General features: G+C 41.3%; 1 protein-coding gene across 4 annotated transcripts in view; it reads right to left on the bottom strand.

Annotated features, from left to right (window-relative positions):
• Positions 1 to 4,068: 4,068 nt before the first annotated feature.
• CAPRIN2 (caprin family member 2) overlaps positions 4,069 to 26,267 on the bottom strand; it is a 44,358-nt gene continuing 22,159 nt past the window's right edge. For 2 of the 4 annotated variants that reach the window (XM_063134946.1, XM_063134944.1), the window contains 11 exons: positions 23,309 to 23,440; positions 22,990 to 23,065; positions 22,014 to 22,066; positions 19,305 to 19,400; positions 17,301 to 17,414; positions 16,659 to 16,796; positions 15,913 to 16,096; positions 14,085 to 14,270; positions 13,224 to 13,327; positions 12,086 to 12,149; positions 4,069 to 4,990 (listed from right to left, as the gene is read on the bottom strand). In XM_063134946.1, the coding sequence (XP_062991016.1) occupies positions 4,422 to 4,990; positions 12,086 to 12,149; positions 13,224 to 13,327; positions 14,085 to 14,270; positions 15,913 to 16,096; positions 16,659 to 16,796; positions 17,301 to 17,414; positions 19,305 to 19,400; positions 22,014 to 22,066; positions 22,990 to 23,065; positions 23,309 to 23,440 (1,716 nt within the window). In that variant the 3' untranslated portion in view covers positions 4,069 to 4,421. Of the gene's footprint in view, positions 4,991 to 6,231; positions 6,402 to 12,085; positions 12,150 to 13,223; positions 13,328 to 14,084; positions 14,271 to 15,912; positions 16,097 to 16,658; positions 16,797 to 17,300; positions 17,415 to 19,304; positions 19,401 to 22,013; positions 22,067 to 22,989; positions 23,066 to 23,308; positions 23,441 to 26,267 lie in introns of those variants that run through there. The other 2 variants (XM_063134945.1, XM_063134947.1) reach the window with 2 other exon arrangements.

Below are 26,267 nucleotides of genomic sequence, written 5' to 3' on the forward strand. Positions count from 1 at the left end.
CACACATGGGGGGTGGGGGGAGTAAGTAATTAACTGTAGAAGCAGAGGGCACTCAGCTAGAACTCTTGTACATGTGAAGGGGCAGTTCCATCCCACACTCACCACAGCATTGGCGGCATACACACACTTCCAGAGTAGCTGGTGAGAGTTTGCTGGTTGCAAACAAAGCAGTCCATAGTAATAGGAATTTTGGCAAGAGTTACTGTTGAACCTTCTACAGGGTGGCAGAGAGAGATGAGCATTGTGTGTGGCCATTGATCTTCAATAGGACAAACAAATGTATGAACAACAGAGTCTCATGGTACCTTAAAAACTAACATTTTTTTCCTGGCCTAAGCTTTCATGGACACTGTCCATTTCATCCAATGCATGAAGTATCAACCATAAATGGACCAATCCATAAAATATTGGGGGGGGAGGGCAAGATGTAAATAGTGTTGTCAAAAGGAATTGAAATAAAAAAGTACAGTGAAAATTACAAAACAGCACTGTAATGTTGTCACCCAACAATGGCAACCATTAAAGTCATTCTATCAGTACTTCTTTATATTTCAGTTCCCTCTGACAATACCATTTACATCTCCTCCACCCCATGTAATTGATCCAATTGAGATTGATACTTCATGCATCTGATGAAATGGACAGTGTCACAAAAGCTTATACCAGAATCTTTTTAGTCTTTTAAGGTGCCACAGCTACCCTCTGAAATTATTACAAATGTATGAGCTGCTGTTTTTCTGCTGCATATCAAGTGATAAACCAGTCCAAACTCAAAGAAAGGAAGGCTAATGCAGAAGTTAAAAATTCTTTATTGGTTCAGCTCATTATGAAGTGCTGCAAAGCTTTTCAGTGCGTGATGAATTCACAAAAAGAAGATCCAGAGCAGCCTTTAGGATGCTACCTGTGTTTTTCTATAGGAACAGAGGGGGAAAGCTAACCGCCAACAAGTAATTTAAGTCTGTCACTTGAAACAGGAAGTTCTTTCAGGTTTCACCAGATGCTTGTGAAAGATCTTTCAAACAATACAATTAGACAAACTAAAGGATAACAATAGATGGCAGTCAGAACGTAAAATTAATACTATGGTGTTCCTAGCCTTCACCAAATTTAGATTGAAACTCCTGCTTTCTCTGTCCTGCTGCTAAATGCCAGTTCTGAACAGCAGTGTAGTGAAATCTGAGTATGCCCCTCCTTCCTAATGCAGGTTCTTATTCCACTTTGTTCTACTGTCTAGGTACATAAGGAGAAAATTTATGCAAGAACCAAATAAAAAGGTATAGCAAAAGTCACACACACACAAGAGGGACAAACCACATACAGGCAAATACTAAAAAGCTGAACTTAGCCAGAAAATTTAAAAAAATTGTTGAATATAACCAACAAAGGATAGCGTAGGCCATGTATCAAAAAAGGTATTGAGTGCAATAAATTAAGCCAGAGGAGGAACAAATTAAGTTGAAATCTATAAATAGAAATACCAGGCCACTAAAGTTACAGTACTAGGAAGATATACCCACCTACTCGTTCGGGCCCTTGCTCAAAGCTCTGGTGCTTGTGGGATAGGGGAAAAACAAAGCAGTTAGAAAAAAAATCATGACAAATTTCCGTCATTCTCGCATTGACTGTACTCTGAATATACATTTTCCCAAAGTACCTAAAACTACAAAAGTGGGCTTGGAAGAAATGTATACCACAGATTGGTAAAGATACAAACTATTATGAAAACATTAAGGCACTAATTTCACAAAGTATAATTTTAAACAAGCCACTAGGGAATTCACTCAAAATTCACTAAGTTCTAAACTTAGTAAAGAATTGGTTAAATGGCACATTTGAGATATGTAATCAGAGTTCTGTGGACAATGCAGATGAAGAGCATCATTTTGAGGGTCATTCCTTCTCCTGCCATAGGACAGAATCCCTCTACCATGGTGCCTGCTGTAACATAAATGCAAATGTAGAGGTTTCCAACCATTAGGGTAAAGAAAAAGGGGATAAAAGAGAGAGGGGTTACTGTACACAACAAAAAAAGAAATAGGAAGAATTGAGACATAGAAATGCAGAGGCAGGAACAATAGAACTCTTCAGTTCATTCTCTTTAGTGGATGGAGGGAATCCTAGAATGGGTTACTCCTGCCCATTGCTCTGTAGACAGAGCTCTGCAAGCAAGTTTCAAATGTAGTCCCAGCTTGTGGGATTGGCATAGCCCCAAGATGGCTGCTCAAGTCACCTGTGCTTCAGCACCTTGCAGAGATTGCTTGGAGCTTTCAGCATCATCCACTGCCAAGCGGTTGTAACATGGTTACAAATTCAACGTGTGCATTAAGCATCCTTAAACTTCCTCTTCTGTAATCTAGAATTTATATTCCAAGAAGTTAGCAATGTAGTCTACCTAATTTGTGAATAATTGGAATGTTATTCCTATTTAGAGGGAGAAAAAAAGAAGTCTAAGTTTGTATGGAGCTTGTTCACTTACAGATTAGTTTCAATTCAGGTTTGCTAGAGTTCAACATCTTGAACAGTCGATGTGGACCCAGGATGAATTTCCACAGATGCATTAAAAACAATAGTGACTTCGTTGGATGAAGGAAAAAAACACCTTAATGTAATTTCTCTTCTGTACCCACAAGTTGATATTCACATCTATGTAGCACCAAAAGGTTCCAAAATTCACACATGAAAATCAGCCACTCTCATTTCCAGCAATGTCAACTGCCATTGTGAAGCCACCCAGTTAGTTTTAGCAAGCTGAATGTGGGAAGACACTTCAAGACTTCAACACCTTTTGTTTCAAGTGGGCAAAAGTGGATGCTCTCATGCCAAGAGCCATATATGTAGAAGACTTATACAAAGATGTCCATCAAGTAGAGCATGAGTGTGGAATTTGTGGTCCAACAGCATCCGGAGGGCTGCAACTCCCATCATTACTAACCACAGGCCATGCTGGCTGGGGCTCATGGGACTTGAAGGCCAAAAAGAAATGAAAATCTGGAGGGCCACAAGTTCCCTAGCTCTATAGCAGAGTTTCTGTGTGCTACAAGCTAAAGACTGATACAACTGAGCAACTCTAAATATTGCTTTAGATATTACAAAATTAGCAGGTACCAGGTTTCACCCTATAACATGCTAAACAGCCTCTCCCCCATATGCACACACTGTGGGCAGTTGCATTAGCCTGTCCAGGATATGCGGTAGCAAAGGTATCTGCTTTACATGCTGGGAGGAATACCAACTGTAAATACCTTGTAATTATGTAATAGCTCTCGACCATTCAAAACAGAATTTAGCAGGTGTTTCAGGAAAGCATTTGGAGAAACACCATCACCTACAGAGATCTGTACATCTGGAAACATCGATGTGGACCCAAGTTACATTTCTGTTACATTCTACATGCTTGTTCCTCCCTAACCCAATATTCAAGGACTTAAGACACATGAGCTTAAAGCCCAAAATAGGAGTTGATCTAAGGAAGTTGCAGTTAGTAACAAAATCAAGGGCAGAAAAAATACAACTTTTGTAGGGGGTTTGCTGGCTCCCCAGATACTGAGTTACATAAGGGTTTTCTTTTTCCAAGGTAGTATCAGAAACGAAGATTACCAGTAAAACAAGGAGCTGTCAGGAACAAATTTAAGACTTCTGTGAAGAGACTAAGTGCTAACAAGAACTGAAATACTTCAAGGACTATTTTCATTAACTACTAGTCTTCCCAGTAGCTATGTGCAGAGCGTTTTGCTTTACAATCCAAGAATAAATGCAAATCTGTAGATAATTGTATAGGTCATAAGGAAAGAGACTTCAACTCTTCGCTTTTGATTGATGAAGGTTGATTTTTTTTTTATCGGAAAAATACGAACATATGAAGCTGCCTTAATATGGAATCAGTCCACTGCTTGGTCCATATCACCCTGACAAGCAGCAACTCTGTAGGGCTTCAGGCAGAGATCTCCATCATCTGCTCTTTCCTCCTTTTGGCTGGAGATTCTGGGGATGGAGTCTGGGTCCTTCTGCATGCAAGGCATGTGCTCCACCCCTTATGCACAGTATCAAAGGAGATCATGTACACCCATATTTATCCCAGGAGTATAGACATTGATGCTAAGGCATATTAATTTTTTTTATTTAGGCACAAGGCATTGTGGAGAGCCTAGACTTGAGGCAAGTTTTTGAATAGCATGGTAAGCTGATAATTACAATTCAAGAGTAAGTGCAAACATAACAGTCACAGCTTTCCTATCAAGGCTACATCACAACTGATAAAGTGCCACATCAGTGCTGACCCACCTCCATCTCATTGCAAGACAGATTACCATACCCCGCCCCCATTTCAGAGTGGTGTATTTCCGTAATTAGTATGCAGTGCAAAACTAGCCCCCTAGGTTTCACCTTCCTTCACCAAACTGTTTGGAGCAGCTTTACTGTATTCAGTCTTGATACAGAAGGTATCCTGAGAACGTAGAGTATTTCCAACTACTTCCATAAATAGCTCCTCTATGAAGACGTAGCCAAATCTGGTCTCCTTGAAAAAGTTGGAGGACTGCATGGTTACTAGCAGTCTCATGATCTGGAGCACCATCATTGGCATACGCAGATACTAGAACCTCTTCGTTTTTCATGAGATTCACATACAGTGGAACATTCACAGCCAGCTTCAGCATATGGAAAATGAACACATAGGTGCCGTTGACGGGACAATTAAACCTACCAAGCTGAATATCAAAGGTTTCACCAAGATTGTTTAACAGGAGGTCAAACACGATGGGTTGATCTAGAGTTCCAGGAGCCAAGTTAGAAGTTCTAGCAGCAGAAAAGGCAACTCTCATCTGCTGTGGGAGGGGATAGACGTGCACAGGTAGTATGGTGGGTGCTTGGCTCGTCACTGGCATGTCAACGGGAGTGATGCTGCGGGAGTCACCCTGCCCAGAGTCCCCACTGTTAAAGGTCTCACTGTCACGTTCTGGGCTGCTCACCTGAGAAGAATCACTCCACCCTGCTGTTGAAGATCATGAGCAATGGTTAGTTAGTTAAAGTAACCTTAAAATCAACATATTTAGGACTCTTTGTGTTCACTTTTTCAAGCTTGTCTGTTCCAAGTACTTCTAAAATGAGTTCTCAACATTTATGCACTAGGCAGATGCCATTTTAAGATTTGCCCTTAGTTCTTCCGCATTTTTCTTCAAATTAAGGATGGAGACAGATACATTTAGAGAATACCACATACAGCTGAAAACCCCACCCAGTTTTTAAATGTAAGGCAAACTCTGCTGTACCCCAGCTTGTACAGCTTATGGATTGGGAGTACCCACCATGCTTCAAGCGGGTTGTGCTTTATTCGTTTTTTACCAAGTCCCAATCATGTTTATCTGCTCCAACATTTGTTCAGTATTTTTAAAAGCTTCTCCACTTTTTAAAATGGTGAAATCAGCTCAGATTAGTAAGGTGCCTTGCTGACTGACAAGGACCAGCCAATCAGTACTATTTACAACCAAGTTTTCAGAGCACAGTTGCTTCATGAATGAAACAAGGACCAGCCAATCTGGAGGGTCCATCTCCAGTTATGCTTTAAACTAGAACCCCTCACTGGAATGCATGTGGAGTATGTGAAAAGTGTGCTTCTACAGCAAGGTCAACACTAAATTATTCAAGTCTGTCTTGACCTAGAAAGAGTAGCACTTGCAATAGTTTTAATTCATTATTTATTAGTAATACTTATATGCTACTTACTATAATAAAATCCCTAAGTGGGATGCTATGTAATGTAGTACACACACCCTGTTAAGGGATTTCTGTGCATGGTATGATTTATCAGAACCGTAGTATATTACATCTGGTTGAGCATTTGCTGGTTTGTATGGTTTCCAGAACTTCAAGAGCTCATATATTGCTCTTCAAATTAAGACTGAATTCTAACTATAAATGCATCAGAAACCCAACAACCTTAAGCTGCAATTCTAAACAAACTTGTGTATGTCCTATTAGACACAGAGACTATAAACATGTATATGTAGGATTGCACTGTAGGAAATGTATTTGTATTATAGGGTGAATATGCAGTGGCCCCTTGCTCACACTGGCAATCGAGATGACTACTTAAATGTCATCCAGTAGCATTGAAAATTCACTTCTATGGTGCAGTGTTTTTACTATCAAAAAGGACACATCATAAAAATGTGTATTTATTTAGTGTAGAAAACCAAGTTATCAATATCAACTGTATTGTTAATGAACACTAACTGAATTGGTGCACACTGACAGCTACAAGATTGCTTTCAGACTCTCTGCTTCTTTCCCATTTTTCTCAGTTTTCCTCAATTCCTTTCTTCTGAAGTATTCTCTACCACGAGTTCTACCTCGAGTTCTACCTGATGAGCAATTCTCTTCCTGTCTGTTTTCATGCCTGTAACCTAAAACACAGAAGCTTTAAGGATTTTATGAAGTCTGCACAGAGCGGCTGAAATTATTACACTGAATTACGTCAGGACTTTTCTTGGGACTGAAACTATTATGTCCACCTTATCTTCCATACATGTAGTGACTACTTAATGAGAAACAAGAGCTGTCAAATATTCCTCACAAATGAAACTGCTGGTATCAAAGTGTGTTTATGTAAGCTAGTCTTGAAATCTAAAGAAGATTTTCTAGTTCATGTGATGGGTGAACACACTTAGAATATTCTGTATAGTTCTGGTCACCGCAACTAAAAAAGGGATAGAGTTGGGAAAAGTGAAGAAAAGGGCATCTAAAATGATGTTTAGTTTAGAAAAATGGCAAGCAAGTTGGGGGGGGGGGGAGAGAACTTGATAGAAAGTGGATAGTGAGACATATTTCCATCTTTCACAAAGGGTCTGGTGGAGGGGGGGATCTACCCTCCCACCAGAAAAGATACTTCAAAAGAAAAGAGGGGTAACTTAAGAATGCAAGAAAGCCATGCTGGATCAGACGGAAGGTCCATCCAGTATTCTGACAACCAGTTGTCCATGGGAAACCCACAAGCAAGACATGTGCAACAGCATCCTTCCACCCATGTTCCCTGCCAACTGGTGTACATAGGCATACTGGAGGTAGCACACAGCCATCAGGATTAGTAGTCATTGATAGGCTTCTCCTCCAAGAATTTGTCTAACCCCCTTGGGTGGCCATCACTATGTCTTGTGGTAGCGAAGATTGACTAGTGCCCTTAGTCCAGTAACTACACATTTACAGCTGTTTGTATGTGTAAAATACACTTTGTTCTTTCTGTTTATAGAATATGATTGGGGAAGAGAGAAAAATTCACTCCTATTTAATGTTGAAAATAACAAGGTTTTAGAATAAAAGATTGGTCTGTCCTAAGAATGACCGTCTTAAATAGAGACTCTTCCCCAAATTCTGGGACTAATTTTGTAGTCAAGCAACTACAAGTCGCTTGATCTGCAAGTGGATGACATTCTGCAAGGCCGTGCTTCGATTGCATGAAGACTCAGTTGCAGCCAGGCGCTGTGGGTCTTGAAGCCCCACAAACCCAGCTACCAATAACAGGACCCCGTTCAGGTTGATTCAAATATTCCAGTGAACACACAAACAAGCAATCATGATTTTGAATATGATTGGAACACTTAAATCAGCTCCATTTAACATGGGGGCAGAAGGACTGTGAGGTTTACCCCTGCTGGAAATAAAAAAATTTAAAAAGTAAGGAAATAAACTTTTCAAATGAGTTTAAACAATGGCCTCATTGAGAGCTCATCTGTTAAGACTTATGTGTTTTTATGTGTTTTATATTCGCTGTTGTTCCCCGCCTCGATCCAAGTGGAGAGCCGGGTAAGAAATAATTATCATCTCAAAAACCAAAGAGGGGAGTCTGGAGTTGAGGCGATATGCCAACTTTACATGGAGTTAACTCTCCACAAGAATCAGACGCTAAAAATCTCAACCCCTGAACTTGGTGGAGAGATAGAAAGTTTGAGCCTCTAGGATGGGATTCATGCCCTTTTCCCCTATAGGGATTTCTGCATGACAAAGGAATAGCAGCCTTATCAGAGCTGACAGGCTCAGGGGGACAAAGAAAAGATGTGACACCCTGCAGCTTCCAAAGCTTAACCAGATTAATGAGAAGGCCTTTGAACTAATGTTGTCTTTTGCCCCAGAGCAGGTTCTACAGCTGGCCTTTGGAAGAATCAGCATATGAAGAGTGGGGAAGTATGTGGCTATCACTTATGTTGCCCCACCCCACCCCCATCCTGGATTGATTCAACCAACTCTATGCAGAGAGAATAATGACCATCAACTATGGGGAGGGGAGGAGGAGATGGAGCTGCTCTAACTAGGGGTGGAATCACATGGTCCAGCCAGGTCTTGCATGACACCATGTCCTCCCCACAGCAGGAAGCTCTGACTCATGCAGGCCATTAAAACTAGGCTGCCCATACCCTCCGGAAAATTCCGGAAACCTCCTGGGAGAGCTGGGGGTCCGGAGGAACCGGACTTAGGGCCCAAAATACCGGGGTTGTGGTTACTGGGCCCGCAGCAACCCCAACCCCAACTTACCGGGCCTAAATTTCCCTGGCCAGTGGCGGTGGCTGTCTTGAATCTTGCCTGAACTCATGCAAGATCTCGGCAGCTGGTTGGGAACTCTGCGAGACCCAGCCAACAGCTGAGATCTTGCGTGAGTTCGTGCAAGATTCAAGATGGCCGCCACGAGGGGTGGGCGGTGAGAACGAGGTGAGTGGTTGGGGGCTGCGTGCAGGAATTTCTAGCAACGCAGCCTCCAGCACCCCATCCCCCAGCGCAGAAGAAGCAGCAGCAAGAAGAATTAGCAGCAGAAGCAAGAAGAAGAAGAAGAAGCAGCAGCAAAAAGAAGCGAGCAGCAGCAGGAGGAGAAGATAGAGTAGGAGGGAAGACTGAGGTTTTTGTGTGTGTTTGTGTGTGAGAGAGAATGTGTGGGTGCATGGGGTCTTTGAGTGAATGCATGTGTGCATGCGTGTTTTTGGAGTGAGTGATGCTGAGTGTGTGTGTGCGTGCACGCACGCACACGTGTGCTGGCAGTGAGTGTATTGATGTCTGAATGGGATGCCTGATTGTTTGACTGAATGAATGCATGTGCGTGTTTGTAGTGGGGGTGGCTGTAGTTTTCTGTGAGTTGGGGGGATGATTTGGAGATGATGTTCCTATTAAATAATGCATTTTAGACCCATAGACCTTCCTTTCCAATTTGTTTACTATAATTGGCATGACGTATATTTTGTAACAGTGGCTGACAATTGTTCATCCTTCTTAAAGAAACTTTTTAAAAAATTAACAGGGTTGCTATTATCATCATTATCATCATCATCATCTATCTCTCTTTTCTTGCTTGTGGTTTTTCTAGATGAACATGATGGGCTTTGCCAAGTCATGTTGTCTTTTACTGATTCAGAAATGTCCTGACTATTGAACATGTTTTAAGTATGACTGCTTTCTGGATGTTGGCGTGCATGTATTTTGGTAGGCCTAATTTTTGAAGGTTTTCTGTAAAAACAACCATGATGTCATGCTGGTGACTGATGTGACTAACAAATAATTGTAAGTTTTTCCTGTTGCCATAGTTCTTTAATTTCCATATCCAGTGGTGTATATATATTTTTTTCTGCAACATTTTTGTCATTAGGTATTGCAATTTCAATGTAGGTGTGTTTTTCTCGGTTGTTTTTGACTGTTATGTCTGGTTGAAGTTGAAACAAGCTAAGACAAGCGTTAATCCATTTTGTTCCATGGCTAACGTTTGCAGGCTAATAGTAGTTTATACTCTTTCTGAATGCTTGGTTGTTTGGTTGTTGTATACTTTTTAACTGCTTCATTTGTTCAGTGGTAGCAGTATGTAGTAAGGTGATGGGGAAACAGTGTTAAATGTCAGGAAAGGTTAGACTATGGTCATCCAGTGAAGGATTTGCAGTCAGAAAAGATATTTGAGGGAAGGGAAGACTGTATTACACACAGGGCTCATCTACACCAAGCAGGATATTCCACTTTGAAAGCGGTATAGAAAAGCCAGGAGCCACACTACTGCTTTATAGCAGTATTGAAGTGTACTGACAACTGTTGGGGCCCATGACACGTGCCATATACCACTTTCATAACACTTTCATAGTGTTATATCCTGCTTGGTGTAGATGTGTCATGGGCCCCAACAGTTGTCAGTGCACTTCAGTACCACTATAAAGCAGCAGTGTAGCTCCTGCAGTGCAGTTGAATACCTCTATAAAGTAATAGTGTGGCTCCTGCCTTTTATATACCGCTTTCATAGTGGAATACCCTGCTTGGTGTAGCTGAGCACACAGTATAGCAAAAGCTTCAACATACAGCAAAAGCTACAGAAGTAGGAATGAGTGAAGTTAATTTCAGATACATTGAATGTCTCACTTGTACTTTATTCCAGTGATTTTAACATTAAGATGTTATGTAGAACAGGTTTGTCTTAATTGTGTGCTGTGAAATCAGACCTGTGACCAAGGCCATGTTTGGGTGGGCACGCACCTTTGGGGGCTGGACATGCTAGTGAGCACGCTCCCATGGGGCGGCCATGTTGTCCTCCTTTTTGGTTTCCAAAATATGGTCACCCTAATTAAAACAGCAGCTGCCATTATTTCAATTTTCCCCATCTATTTATTTTATTTAGAGTATTTTTATCCCGCACCTCAGCCAAAAGGCTCTCAGAGCAGCTTACAATGTATCAATAAAGAAGACTAAGTAAGATTCCCCATCTGAGTGGGCTGCCAAAGGGCAATTCTGCCCTCTGGTGTTTTGGCACTGGAAAGCAGCTTCAAATATTTTCCTTCAGGGGAATTCAACCACCACCTGATGACCCCCCCAAATTTAGGTATCCTCCACTGGGGAGTCTTGCCAGCTGTATCGACAATGCATCTGAAGGAGTGAGCACACTCTGCATGCTGGGGTAGCCAAGATATCAAATCAGGAGCAATTCTGAGATGTAGTTCAACTCCACTCCCTTTGTGTTTCTTGAGCTTCCAGTCTCTCCTTTGGGAATAGTTCAAATATTCCTCCCAAGAAAACAAATAACTTACTCCTGGCTAAAAAAATCCAGTGATGGAGTCGAAAAGGAAAGACAGCTATCTTTTTAGGTTCTCTGAATAAGCCTCTAAGCCTGCAACTCAGTAGGGAGATGGGCACCCCTGCTACCTTAGCAGAAGAGGGGCAAGAACGAAAGGGCAATGCCTCCCAGTAAATGTTTTGACAAGCTGAATATGAGCCAACAGTGTGATGTGGCTGCAAATCAAGCAAATGCTATTTTGGGCTGCATTAATAGAAGTATAGCTTCCCAATCACTTGAAGTACTGTTTCCCCTTTACTCAGCACTGGTTAGGCCTCATCTTGAGTATTGTGTCCAAATTATGGGCACCACACTTCATGAAGAATGCAGACAAGCTGGAGCGTGTTCAGAGGAGGGCAACCAGGATGATGAGGGGTCTGGAAACAAAGCCCTATGAAGAGAGACTGAAACAACTGGGCATGTTCAGCCTGGAGAAGAAAAGATTGAGGGGAGACATGAGGTTGTCACACAGAGGAGGCCAGGATTTCTTCTCGATCATCCCAAAGTGCAGGACACAGAATAATGGGCTGAAGTTACAGGAAGCCAGATTCCAGCTGGACATCAGGAAAAACTTCCTCACTGTTGGAGCAGTACGACAATGGAATCAGTTACCTAGGGAGGTTGTGGGCTCTCCCACACTGGAGGCATTCAAGAGGCAGCTGGACAACCATCTGTCAGGGATGCTTTAGGGTGGATTCCTGCACTGAGCAGGGGTTGGACTCAATGGCCTTATAGGCCCCTTCCAACTCTACTATTCTATGATTCCTGCTTCCACTGAAGTTGGAGGGGCCAATCACTGGATGCCCTACTCTGTCAGAAAGAATTAAGATTCTTTCATACAGTACCTAGATTCTAGCATACAGAAACTGAAGACCACACATTGCCATTCCAAAGGAAAACACATGCAGTGCAGAGCATATACTACATCACTACACAAGGCAGTCCAAATACTGTATAATGGCTTGAAATTAAACAATATATAGGACAGAACTGCATTTTAAGTAATATTAGAAGTAACCTTACCTCTTGAGTTGGCTCGACCACTATTAATACTTCCTCGCTTATAGTTCTGCTGATAATTCACATCCTAGAAGAATACAAACATTTGTTCCTATTTAAATAAGGGCAACCAGGTAATGTTTGCAGCCACCTGAGCATCTACTTCAGGTATTGGTAGGATGGGGAGAAGCGTGCTATTCCTGAACCTTAAAGTCAGTTGCTGCCTGACCGATATCTCAATTAGATCTAGACCAATCCCAAAGTGGGTCTAGGCTTGGGTTTGGGATTGACTCACCCAGAACGGGGACTTCTCAGTGCATATTTTTTGAATAGCCTCCCTTTGGACTTAAGGCATTTATCAACATTATTTTATCACATGCTGAAAAATTGTTTCCATAGGTATTTGACCATTGATACTGTCAGCATACAATATCCAATCTAGCAGCAGTGTATAATGAATTGTTCTGGGGTTTTATTGTTAATTTTTATGGTTGTGTTTTTTGTGCACTGCTTTTGATATTTTAAAATATAAAGTACTTCAATGCTTTAAATAAAAAATAAATAAAGGAGTCATTTGCAGACCAATGCAGTTAATATTCACTGGAATCAGTGGGATGCATCATAAGTATGTAAAACACAGCTGATTCTTGTTCCAGTATCACTGCAGTGGATTTATTCCTTGCATTAAGAGCAAGTCAGGTTACCTTTCCAAGAGTTGTGCCTGCCCATCACCACCTTGGTAACTTGTTAAGAAAGATGGTCTCAATTCATGTAAATTCAATAGATTTGGGGACATAACCCCCAAATCAGTCACATTTTCACAGATAGGATGGGAGGTAAAACATAATGTATATTGTTTTAGCCTTTTCTAGATGACATTTCAATTAGTATTAGCCCTTAATCAATAAACACATTACAACACTCAGTGTGATGTCAGATTTGTGAAGCTAGTGTAAACCACCCAGAGAGCTTCAGCTATTGGGCGGTATAGAAATGCAATAAATAAATAAAATAAATAAGTAAAATAAATAAGCACCCCTAATCTGAGAATGCATGCGCAAGACAAGGCTTGCCTTTGGCTTTTGAAAAGGACCCAAGACACCACCATCAAGGTTAAGCATACTTTTGTAAGGCTGCAGCACAAAGCTTGCCAAGTCATTACCCTCTGAGGATACTGCACTGGGGGGTAATCTCTGCCAGGAATCTGCAATTGGCCATAGGTGCCATTAGGGACTGAAGGCGTTCCCCTGTAAGCTTCAAAACCTGCTGGAATAGAAGATGAAGTCATTTTATCCTACCAAAGATGACATTTGTTTTAAAATCTAAAGCCGTGGCAATTTGCTCTTTGGGACACCTAGTGGCATATTAGAAAAAAGTCCTGTTGGCAGGAAAATAACCTCAATACATCTACCTAGAGGGAGGAGTGTCTGGGGGACTCCTAGGTGAAGAGTAACCAGGGAACATTTCAAGGAAGCAGTATTGTGCACAGTGTTACCTGTTACACACCGATGTGTTTGGAAGTCATGGAATGTGCGACTCCGTTCAGCAGCCAGTATCCCAGGCAGAGGGACAATCCTCAATGTCAGCACTGGACTTCATGCCCATAGAATCAAAGTTATTTTGGGTACTTAACCCTTGATCAAATTGATATTCAAAGGTTTGAAATACCAAATAGTATAACACACTAATTCAGGGACTGCCACATTCTCAGTGGCCGCTATAAGCTCCAGAAAGTGGATGGGATGTTTGAAGTGTATTTTGCCCTACAAACAACCGCCTCACGAGTGATTAGTGTTCCATAGCTGGCTGGGGAATAACGGAAGGTGCAGTCCAACATTTATGGAGGGCACCAGGTTGGGAAAAGCTGCTGTAAGTTGCCAAAAATTGAGCTACATTTACAGGGAAGCGATAGTAACCTAATTATTACTTTCAGAACACTCCTCTAAATTGTTGCAGCTACTCCTAACTGAGTACAGCTGTATCAAGATTAGTAAGCATTTCCACAGAAACTGCACATACATACCTTTATAGCCACCAGGTGAGCGGTAAGAATTGGTCACTGATCGGGCTCCTCTGAGGGGGCCTCTAATTGATCCACGGCTTGTGACAAAAGGCTGAGGTGGTCTAGGGAAAGTGGTTGTCTGTGCTGCATAAAAGGTGAGGTTACTGTTGCTTACAGGAACAGCTCCCTCAACCTGGTAGTTACCTGCTTAAGGTGAGAAGAAACAGTTTAAGTACACCAAGAACCTGCTGAATAAAAGTAGAATGAGTTTCCCCTTAATTTCCCCCCCAGCCTTTAGTAGAACTACAGTGGAAGTGTTTCAGGACTGCCAACAGCTAGGGGTATCTCCCCTGTTACTGCCAGTTGCAGCCAATACAACCCCTTGAAGGAGCAAGTTCGTAGTTTGGGGGGGCTTCTTGACCCCGCCCCGCTCCTGGTACCCAGATGGATGCAACAGTGAGAAGCGCCTGTTATCAGCTTTGGCTGATAAGCCAACTACAGCTATTCCTGGAAAACGTGGACCTGGTAACAGCGGCACATGCACTGGTAACCTCTAGACTTGATTTCTGTAATGTGCTGTACTTGGGGCTGCCTGCATGTTTAGATCAGAAACTTAAACTGGTACAAAGTATGACAGCCAGGTTGGTCTCCAGGACATCCCATGGAAACCATATAACATTGTTCTTAATTTTTTTTACACTGGCTGCCAATTCTTTCTGGGCAAAATATAAAGCGCTAGTTCTTATTTATTTGTTACATTTATATACCGCCCCATAGCCGAAGCTCTCTGGGCGGTTTACAAAAGTTAAAAACAGTAAACATTTAAAAAGTATACAAAATTTTAAAACAAAAACAATAGTATAAAAACAACAGTATCCATTTAAAAACAACAGTTCTGGGGTCCGTTAAAAAACAAACTTAGCGTTGTTAAATGGTGTTAAATGCCTGGGAGAAGAAAAAAGTCTTGACCTGGCGCCTAAAAGATAACAATGTTGGTGCCTGGCGAGCCTCATTGGGGAGATCATTCCACAGTCGGGGGGCCACCACCGAAAAGGCCCTCTCCCTTGTTGCCATCCTCCGAGCTTCCCTTGGAGTAGGCACTCGGAGGAAGACCTTAGATGTTGAGCGCAGTGTATGGGTAGGTTCATGTCAGGAGAGGTGTTCCATCAGGTATTGTGGTCCCAAGCCATGTAGAGCTTTCTAGGTTAAAACCAGCACTTTGAATTGGGCTCGGAAACGTATAGGCAGCCAATGCAAGCGGGCCAGAATTGGTGTTATATGTTCGAACCTCCTTGTTCCAGTTATCAATCTGGCCGCTGCATTTTGCACAAGCTGCAGCTTCCAAACCATCTTCAAAGGCTGCCCCACATGGTCTAGATCCAAGGTACCTTAGGAAGCGCCTCCTCCCCTATGTTCCAGCCCGCCACTTAAGGTCCTCGGGAGGGTCATCTGCTGCGACTGCCTAATGTGAGACTGGCAGTCACACTCCAGAGGACCTTTTCCTTTGCCCTAGTTGCAAAGAGGCTCAACTGAGAGGTAAAGCACCCTCATGATATCCAATTAAATGGAAGCAGTGAAAATTCTAAGACAAAAAAAATGCTGAAAATGACTCCATCATAGCTTAGCTGGTTCCTCATTTTCCCTTGGAGGTGGGCAATTAGACGGTGGTAAGCTACTATTCATCACAGTCCTCCAAGTGACTGTTTTATAGTCATTAACATGTTTCTTAAAATACTTTGCATTAAATATTGTAGAGCACTCACTTCTTGGGTATCGTTTAAGTTGTCCTCTAATCTGCTCATATCACTCATCTCCTCAATTACCACCTTTGCCCTGAAGTTCTCCTTACCATTTGGCAGAGACTCTTGAGAAAAAGTGGGTTGTTCAGAATTTTGAGTAGACTGTAGTTTGCACTGTGGTGGAGTCTGTGTACTTGCTGTAGAAAAATTCTGGTTATATCCTGTAGGATGCAGAGAATTCTCTTTGGTATCTTGCTCCCTACGAGGTGGCAAAGGTGCATTCACTTTGAAGACCTGCAACACATCACATAATTATGCAAAATACGTGTATTTGCTGCTGAGCTTCTATAGGCTACAATCCGAAGACTTTACTGCCCCATAGGCTCATGCTAGTATATAGTCCGCAGAGCAAAAATTGAAATATTTCTCATTTCCAGTGGGTAGAGAAGAGACTTATACCTTCCCCAGGAACTCCACTCCCTTAACTATAATACATAATTCTTCCAGCAACTTATAATGAATTTCATACGGGGTAAAAGTTAGGACTCTTAATTTCCTCAAGTTCTAGACTTAGCTGCAGACCTTCAAGTAGGAACTACAAAGCAGCAATTCAACAATCAGGTGTAAATATGACTGTGTAAACAGAAGTCAGATGCATCGTTCAGGGATTGCTTCTTGTGGCAAATACATTATCTGTCCAGCAAAATATGTTTTTCTAGCACACATGCAACACCCAGCTGCATGTTATGCAGGGGGCTCTTCCTGTATAACATGCAAGTGTGCTCTCACTCCCCTTTTATGTATAGATTTTGCCCTCCCATCTAATTACATTTTCCTCGACAACCAACATACTCACAGTTTGCATGGCCTGAAAGGGAGGCGCTGTCACGTTCACAGTGCTGCTACTTGGTGGAGAAGACTCCTGGAGTACGGGTGATGTGGTAGTTCTTGATGGTGTCACTGGTATCTGTGATTCACTTGAAAGAGTAGGAGCCTTGAAGAGGGGAAATAAACCACATTGTGTTACACAGTCATTCTAGTGGGAAGCAATGTAAGTTGTTAAACCCTTGTGCTGTCAAACATCAGCAGTTTCTGCAAGCCAATAGTTGGGCATAGCAAAGAATAGAATAGCTTCTGCTTCCAATTTGAATCTTGCTGCGCATTCAGTATTCCCAGTATTCTCTGCTGACTATGTCAAACATGTTTGAACTAGACACATTACCTCTTTAAATATTTATGTGTGCAGAAGTTATCATGAACAGAGCTCCTTACACAACTGGACTTTGTCTTATTTCCTATGTTCAACTGCTTAATACTTGCATCAAAGCAATTTTACCTCTCCCCAAGTGAACTGACAACTCTGACTGTTGAACATTGGGTGGGGGGGGGGGGGTAGTTTTCCAGAAGATCTAAATTATATAGTAGTGATTTTTTACACACACATAATAGAACTACCTGAATGCATTTTCTTTCAGTTTTAAGGAATTATTCAACTCACCTGAGCAATTTCACTCTTTGGGGACATTAATGGCTCAGAAATCTCCTGCTTTGCCTGATACAAAGGCTGAGGTGAACTGAAGTTCTCAGACTCTTGAGAATGTGGAACAGATGTCTGGAGACACAGCCAGATAGCTACGTTAAAACGGGACTTACACAAAAATGGCCAGACTAAACATGTCATTTCTTAAGATAATGATTGAGGCTGTTGATAAATAAAACTCCTTGCACAGTTTGCCATCTTTGTTACTTGACTGAAAATGTAATATTGATCTTTTGAGGTACTTTGAAATCCAAGGGCACTCTATCTTAACATCAGGCCATTTTCCTTCTCAGTCAACTGTTATTACTTTTCCCTCCCTGCCCCCACAATTAGACATCAGGACTCTGCATGCACCACTGTAATTATTTCATTTATTTTCTTTCCTCGCCAAATCTCACTGAAGTAGAGTGAAATTAGTACAAATCTCTAGTAAGATTTCCCATTATTCTAGCCACAGTATCCTTACAATTCATGAAATGAATTGTACAATAATGAAGTAGTGTGCTCAATGCATGAACAGCTACAAGTCGCATCTTCCTTCCAACTTCATTATTCCAGATCTATTGGCTTCCCTGCAACATAGCTTAACACTGCAGATATTCCAAATTTTAGCTACCCATGTAGTATAGCATGACTAGTGCTGTCTCTTAGGAACACAGGAAATTGTCCTGTACTGAGTCAAACCACTGGTTCATCTAGTCCAGCACTGCTGACCCTGATTGACAGAGGTCATCCAGGGTTGAAATCCCTAGCTCTCCCCAGGGATTGAAGCTGGGATCTACTGCATGCAAAACATATGCTCTACTATTGAACTTGGACTGGTCAAGTGTCAACTGCAAGATCAAGTTATATTTTCAGCTACTGCTATCATTTAACTGTCATGTAATATAGCTATATTATTCAACCGGTTTAATGGTTCTTCCAGAATAAAAGCAAAGGGCCCCAGGGTCAACCCAGTTAAGAAAAGTTTAAAACTTGGTTGTCAACTGAGTTTGATTAAGCCAATTACAATTAGCTAGGATGTATGTAGTGGAAGATAAAGATTCCTGTTGTACACTTTTAAAAAACTGAAAAGCCCTGTTGCCTAAAAACCAAACTACTCAAAATTCATAGTTCAGGCTTTTGCAAATGAGTGCCTCATGATTCTCAGCTGAGAATACCCTAACATATCCAATATGAGTGACTATATATGCAAGAATACAGACGCAAGGCCAGATTAATCTCAATTAGCCACTCCCTGAGAATGAATGAAGATATACTACTTAGTTCAGCCCCAGCCTGAATCAACCTATGGCTGAAAATCAACACAGGAAAGGCAGTATGTGCAATGGAGAAGGCAGGCAGGCTTCTGTTAATTTCTGCTTTCCTGATTGTGGTTTTATGTCTGTTGGTAGCTGCATTGAGGGTCCTCCTTTCAGAATAAAGAGGAGTATAAAATGAATTCTTCCCCACTTTTGTCCCTCAATTTCCTCCCACTAACGGCTTTCCTCTAAAATGCAACAAGCATTCTAGAACCTGAACTGAGGAGGGAGGGAGAACTGGGAAGGGGTTACACTCCCCACTGTCCTGCCAACTCTGCTTCCGTCGTTTTTTTAAAAAGGATGAGCCTCTGGGGATATCTGATGTTATATTCCTCCATCACTCCCAGTGACAGTGCATTTTGTGGTGGCATCTGAAAGAAATTACAGTGAGCTTCCAGCAGCTGATTGCCTCTGGCACTCTGGCAGAGGAAGATCCATCAGCATTGTTGCACATTAACCCAGCACTTATCAACAGCACCTAGCCATTTCTGACATAAAGGTGTTCCCACTGCAAGCCTCCCCGCATCCCAAGGCCCTTCTTCACAAAAGCCAGTACAGGTGCAAGGGAACTTGTCTATGCATTCAATTATTAAGAGATTAACATGCAAACTGGGATCAAGAGAGCAAACTCCGGGAAGAAGAATGAGTACATCTGTTTTACCTGAGATGAGCCAAGTTCAGTTTCAGATCCAGACAGTGTGTTGTCAGAAGCTAAGGAGGTGTTTGAGCCATGCAAGGTCATGGGAGCAGCAGCAGCCTGACATTAAAAAAAGTGTATATAATGTGATCTCTACTAGAAATAAGACAATTTTTAAAAATCTGGAGTTTGAAGCTACTAAAAAGGCTTCTGCTCCAGCAGTGATGTAGGGTGGAAAATGTTTTGGAAATTTTTCCAGTGCTTTATTTTTCCATGGAAAACATACAGATTCATTAGTAATAATAATAATAATGAATGAATGCCAACTGTGTAAACAGTATTATGCAAGCTTTAGACCTGTTTACTTGGAAATAGTGGGGTCCCACAAGGATCGGTATTAGGACCAATCCTTTTCAATTTATTCATAAATGATCTGGAATTAGGAGTGAGCAGTCAAGTGGTCAAGTTTGCCAACGACACCAAATTATTTAAGGTTGTTAAAGCACAAAGGGATCTCTCCAAGATGGGAGAGTGAGCATCCAAATGGCAGATACGGTTCAATGTAAGCAAGTGTAAGGTGATGCACGTTGGGGCAAAAAAACCCAACTTCAAGTATAACCTAATGGGATCTGAGCTGGCAGTGACCAAACAAGAAAAAAATCTTAGGGTTGGGGTGGACAGCTTGATGAAAATATCCACCCAGTGTGCAGCTGCTGTAAAGAAGGCAAACTCCATGTAAGGCATTATAAGAAAAGGAATTGAGAATAAAATGGCCAGTTTCATACTGCCATTATACAAATCCATGGTGCGACCACACTTAGAATACTGTGTACAGTTCTGGTCACCACACCTAAAAAAGGATATTATAGAGCTGGAAAAAGTGCAGAAAAGGGCAACTAAAATTATTAAGAGGCTGGAGCATCTCCCCTATGAGGAAAGGTTACATCAACTGGGATTGATTAGCTTAGAAAAAAGGAGGCTAAGGGGAGACATGATAGAGGTATACAACATTATGCATGGTGTGGAGAATGTGGATAGGGAGACATTTTTCTCCCTCTCTCAAAATACTAGAACCCGGGGCCATCCCATGAAGCTGATTGGTGGGAGATCCAGGACAAATAAAAGGAAGTACTTCTTCACACAGCGCATAGGTAAATTATGGAACTCACTACCACAAGATGTAGTGATGGCCACCAATTTGGATGGCTTTAAAAGGGGGTTGGATAAATTCCTGAAGGAGAAGGCTATCAATGGCTGCTAGCCCTGATGGTTGTGTGCTGTCTCCAGTATTCGAGACAGTAAGCCTGTGTGCACCAATTGCTGGGGAACATGGTTGGGAGGGTGCTGTTGCACCATGTCTTGCCCTATTGGTCCCTGGCCAATGGCTGGTTGACCACTGTGTGAACAGAGTGCTGGACTAGATGGACCCTTGGTCTGATCCAGCACGGCACTTCTTATGTTCTTAAGCTTTGCAGTTTCGAAGTTGTAATTAATATTTTTCAGGTGATTTTTCTCAGCAAGTAGAACCGGAACCCACAGTTTACATTTTATGGAAAACCTTCATTGTGAACCTAGGAGGGAATCTTAATCCATGAAGAAGCACATGAGCTTGAAGCCTGTGATGTCTGGAATCGGGCTTCCATGTTGGAAGAGTCATAACATGTATATGGAGTCTGGCTAGCTGTACATTGATCAAGCACTATCCTTGAAGATGCTTATGAAACGTACATGATAGTTATTCACCACAACACCAATACTCATTTCAATTAAGAAGTGATGTCAAGTGACCTACATGTTGCTGAGTGATTTTTAGACAGCCTGAGTCCATTGTACAAGACAATATATTGTATAAAAGTTCAATTAATATTGAGTAAACTCTAAAAGAATTACATAAGAGCTACTTAGGAAAAGTACAACATCTGTGACCTCACAAAGGCTGACAAGTTGACAGAGCTCAATACCTGGAGAAGACTGAGGGGAGACATGATAGCGCTCTTCAAATAGTTGAAAGGTTGTCACACAGAAGAGGGCCAGGATCTCTTCTCAATCATCCCAGAGTACAGGACACAGAATAATGGGCTCCAGTTACAGGAAGCCAGATTCCAGCTGGACATCAGGAAAAACTTCCTGATTGTTAGAGCAGTATGACAATGGAACCAATTACCTAGGGAGGTTGTGGCCTCTCCCACACTAGAAGCATTCAAGAGGCAACTGGACAGCCATCTGTTAGATATGCTTTAAGGTAGATTCCTGCATTGAGCAGGGGGTTGGATTCAATGGCCTTATAGGCCCCCTTCTAATTCTACTATTCTATGATATCAAAACTGCTTTGAGGATTTCCTTAAATTTAAGATGTTTCTTAAACAAAAGCTCTATCAGACTGCATGGCAGATAGGTCAGAAGCCCCACTGCACTCATGGAGTCAGTTGTATGGTTCTTATCAGGAGTAGGCAACCTGTTGCCCTCTAGATGTTTGGGCAACAGCTTTCATCATTCCTGACCACTAGCCATCATGGGTAGAGATGATGCGAGTCGCAGTCCAAAACAATTGCAGGGCACCAGATTCCCTACCCCTGCTTTAGATCCTGGCTCATGTGCCTCCAACTTATTTAAACTCAAATGGTAAGTTATTAATATCCTACTTTATAAGAAGGGTATCCCAGACAAATTATTAAGATATAGATGTAAAAAAACAGCCATCAAATCTCTACAAGTTGTAAAGTTCACTCTTACCTGTACTGGTTGCTCAGCAGAATTGTTCTGGCTTGAAAGCTGTTCACTAGAAGCTAGAAAACAGAAGAGCGCAGTCACACCCTTTCTACATTTCATTTATTTATTTATTTATTACATTTCTATACTGGCCGGAGCTCTCTGGGCGGTTCACATTTCAAACCACTGAAGAGTAGTTTCACAGTTGGAGTACTACTATATTGTATAATGTTAAATGCCCATCTTCTGATAATCCATTGTTAAGATTCTAGGCCTTACATTTAGAAGAATTCATTTGCATTTTAGTAGCTAGTTTTGTCAAGAACAACGTTCAAAGTCTTTAAATTGAGATTAGCAATTCAAAGTTAAAGATCTCTTCAAAGGTTGTTAGAAACAATTTCTGGAGTAACAAAATTTATGTTTTGAGATGTAAGTGCAGGATTTTGGATGTTATTTAGTTTAAAGGAACAAATCAGCTTATTTTATTGACACTCTCAAACTTAATGCTTAATAGTAAAAGAGGTTTAAGGCCAGGTTCCCCAATCCAGTGCTTTGCAGATGCGTTGGACTACAATGTGCTGGAGGACAAAGCTATCAATGGCTACTAGACCTGATGACTATATGCTCCTCCAGTATCAGAGGCAGTATGTCTACATACACCAATTGCTGGAAAACATGGGTAGGAGAGAGCTGTTGCACTCATGTCCTACTTGTGAGTTTCCTATTGACAGCTGGTTGGCTACTTTGTGAAGAGAATGGTGGACTAGATGGACCCTTGGTCTAATCCAGCACGGCTTTTCTTATGTTCTTACAATTCCCATCATCCTGGCCAGCATGACCAGTCGACTACTAGCCTAGCCTCATCCAATGTGTTTTAATTAGGTAGAAGTTAACTAGTTTCCATGCCAGCTCTTCTAGCCGTTTTACTCACAAAAATGACCACTGGGTTTATAACACAACACAGTCTTCCTTTTTCACAATTAATTACAATTGGAATTACCTGTAGAATCAACTAAAGGTGCTTGTGATGAACAAATGGCACTTTGTGAAGGTTTATCAAAATCCAGAAGAGACTCCTTAAAGACAAAAAGATTACAAGCCACTTGAGAAACAGCAAGAAATCTATTCAGAGATAAGCAGTAAGAATATATATTGTAATTCATTTCAAGTTTCAAAACAGCTCAGCAATTCATAATATAACCCTCAAAATCGTGACAATGAAGAGATGTCCTCTCCCGCTTCCCACCCCACCCTAATCATGTTCATCATGATCCATCGAGTCTGCTCCTGACAGCTCTGTGTTAACCACAGAAATGTACCTGTATGAAATTGTAGGTCCCTTGTATTTGAGTCATCAAATCCTGTAGTTTTTCTCTTCTTAGCACTGGATCTTTTGGAAGACTAGAAGTAAAGCAAAACTCTGCAGCTGGCTGATGTACAGATTTAGGACCCTAACAAAATAGAAAAAAGGATCAAGCAATGAAGGAAGCTATCAAACTACTCAAGACAGTAAAGCCTCCCAGAATGCTTGTTCCATGATATTGTTCCTTGGATTAGAGGACTGCTTAAGTGGTGCTGGAATCAACCTGCAGAGCAAGGACGGGCATCCAGTGACCCTCCACCTACAATTCCTATTATCCCTTACCATTGGCTATCTGGAGGATCACAAGTTGCTCTCCCCTGGTGTAAAGGACATTCTTACACAAAATATGCCTTATTGGTCACCTATTTTAGGCTGTAACCTTAGATAGTTACTAGGAAGCAAGAACCCATTGAAAAAAAGCAGAATATACTTTGTATATGATTGTGCTGCACATATACAGCACAAATACGATCAGACCCTAGAACGAAGACCTTGAAATGCCATTTTCAAAATTATTCCCTACTAGATATGCTCCTTTTCAAGAAACATTTTGATAAGCAAGAGTCCATACATTTCCTAAAGTACCCCCTCTTCTCTAGTTAAGTGTAGTATTTTTAGATTATGGTATTTTCTGATTTGTCAATTTTATGATTTGTCAAATAAAAGCGAAATACATTTTATTTGTCTATGGCACAAAAATTCTTACAAACTCAGAGGGAGAGAATTCACATAAAAGAACCAAACTGAGAGAAAAGGCTGAGATTTACACTAGCAGCAATGAAAACACAAAATTATAGCAGGTGGTCCCCTCTGCAATCTACGCCTGATTTCTTCAGAAAATTCTGGCAGATTTTTTGAGCTGCTGCAGCAAATATTCCAACCTTGATTTTAATTGCTTCACTATAACCTTCTAACAGATCACAGATAATTATTATTATTATTTATTTATATAGCACCATCAATGTACATGGTGCTGTACAGAGTAAAACAATAAATAGCAAGACCCTGCCGCATAGGCTTACATTCTAATAAAATCATAATAAAACAATAAGGAGGGGAAGAGAATCAGCAGTGGGCCAACCCACTCTTGCTCTCAGAAGATCTCCCAGAAAACGATACCTAAGATCTTTATACAAGGAGCAGCACAACAAGTAACGTAATACATTTTCCACCTCCCCTGCACCACAGATACATGACCGCTAAGCATAGGAAACCCCTTTATACTTCCCCTCCAGATAGGCTGTAGGCATTGTTTGGAAACGGAGGGCAGTAAAGGCCTTTCTGAGAGCAAGGAAAGTCAGATCTTGAAAAATACTGTGGGAAGTATTGTTCTCTCTTAACATGGCTAAACCATGGGGGGAAGGTCTGCAGCTGCCTGGCAAGGACATTTTTGTCAAAATCTGCCTCAAAAACTCTATTTCTAATAAAAAAAAAATTATCCTTGTGGGCCAGAAGAATCTGAGCATCCTCTAAACAAGAATGTGACAATGCCAACCAATTGCATGCCCATCCACATTTTACGAGCTGTTCTGTGAAAGAGTTTTGCCAAATTGCTTTCCTCAAAATGCATCAGTCTTTCTCCATAAAGTATGATTGCATTGTGAATTCTTGCCTTAATGGAAGGCAAATCAACTTCCGATCTTAGTAAAGGGGAGGGTACATAGCTAAGCTACTGAAGTTATGAAACTGCTTTCTCAGACATACAGAATGTGAATGGCTGTTGTTTTAGCCTGAAATCTACATCCATGGAGTACAGCATACCTTAAAACGTATTCTACTATGAAGTTTAGAAACAGATGCATGGTACCACATAAATGGAAAGAGCGACTGTTCAATATTTATCCTTGGCCTGCTTGGTATTTCCTTGCTACAAAGATTTAATCTCAAGCAAAATGAATGCTATATTGCTTAACACATTACCATTTGCGTCATTATGGATAAGGGCAGCTTGATTGCTCCTGATTCTTCAGTTTAGATGTTGAGCATAATTATCTTCTAGTAGAAAAAAAGACCTAAGCAACTATTAGGTTCAATGCCAAGCCTAATACCATGGACAAGACCTGGACTAGCACCATGATTAAGCAGAGCATCTGAAGTGTACTTGGGTAAAGCATTTATATATCTGCAACCACCTTTAGAATTAAGATTTGAACACTTTAATCAGCTTTAATCACATTTCCCAAATATACCCCTCCATTCTCTTATGCACTCTAAACAAAGTGGCAATAAAATGATGGAACTCTTAAGCAAGACCCCTAACAGACAAGTAATGAACTGTTACTCAGCCTAGCCAAAATTCATAAACGCCTACCCAGATGAGAAATAAGCTTCAACGCAGCTTCGCTAATTTCTTTAGAAAGTAACTTTTAATGCTCTTAATAAAGTGAATTTCAACGTAGACACCTAAAACTGCATCTGCAACCATACCAGTAAATAGATACTAGTTCAACAGTAGTATCTATTTACACGATCTGAAGCCATCACCACCACCCAAAACCTATTTAGAACCATTAACAGAGAAAAGCTACCAAGTTCAATCGTCCACCTTCCTCACGTGCTTCACCTCCACTTTAGAGGTGGATGGACACATTTATGTTTCAAAAGACATTTAGGATGGGCCCGGCTACATTTGTTAGATAGAAACCAGAAACAAGCCTAGCAGCCAATCAAATGCCACTGCTCTGAGCTATTTATAATTCGGAGAGCCACCATTCTGTCATCTTAGACTACCCTCATACATTTGAAGCAGTCCTGTTTGGCTGTTTAATGTATGCCAGTTACATTCTGTGCAGAAGCCCCAGCACTGTGTTTAGGTTCAAGGGCATGTTTCATATAACTTAAACAACTTGGACCCAGGATACCTGAGAGAGCTGCCTTCTCCCCTACCAACCTGCCCAGTCACTGAGGTCATCCGA

This window comes from Elgaria multicarinata, chromosome 9 (assembly GCF_023053635.1).
Source record: "Elgaria multicarinata webbii isolate HBS135686 ecotype San Diego chromosome 9, rElgMul1.1.pri, whole genome shotgun sequence".
Classification (NCBI taxonomy): Eukaryota; Metazoa; Chordata; class Lepidosauria; order Squamata; family Anguidae; genus Elgaria; species Elgaria multicarinata.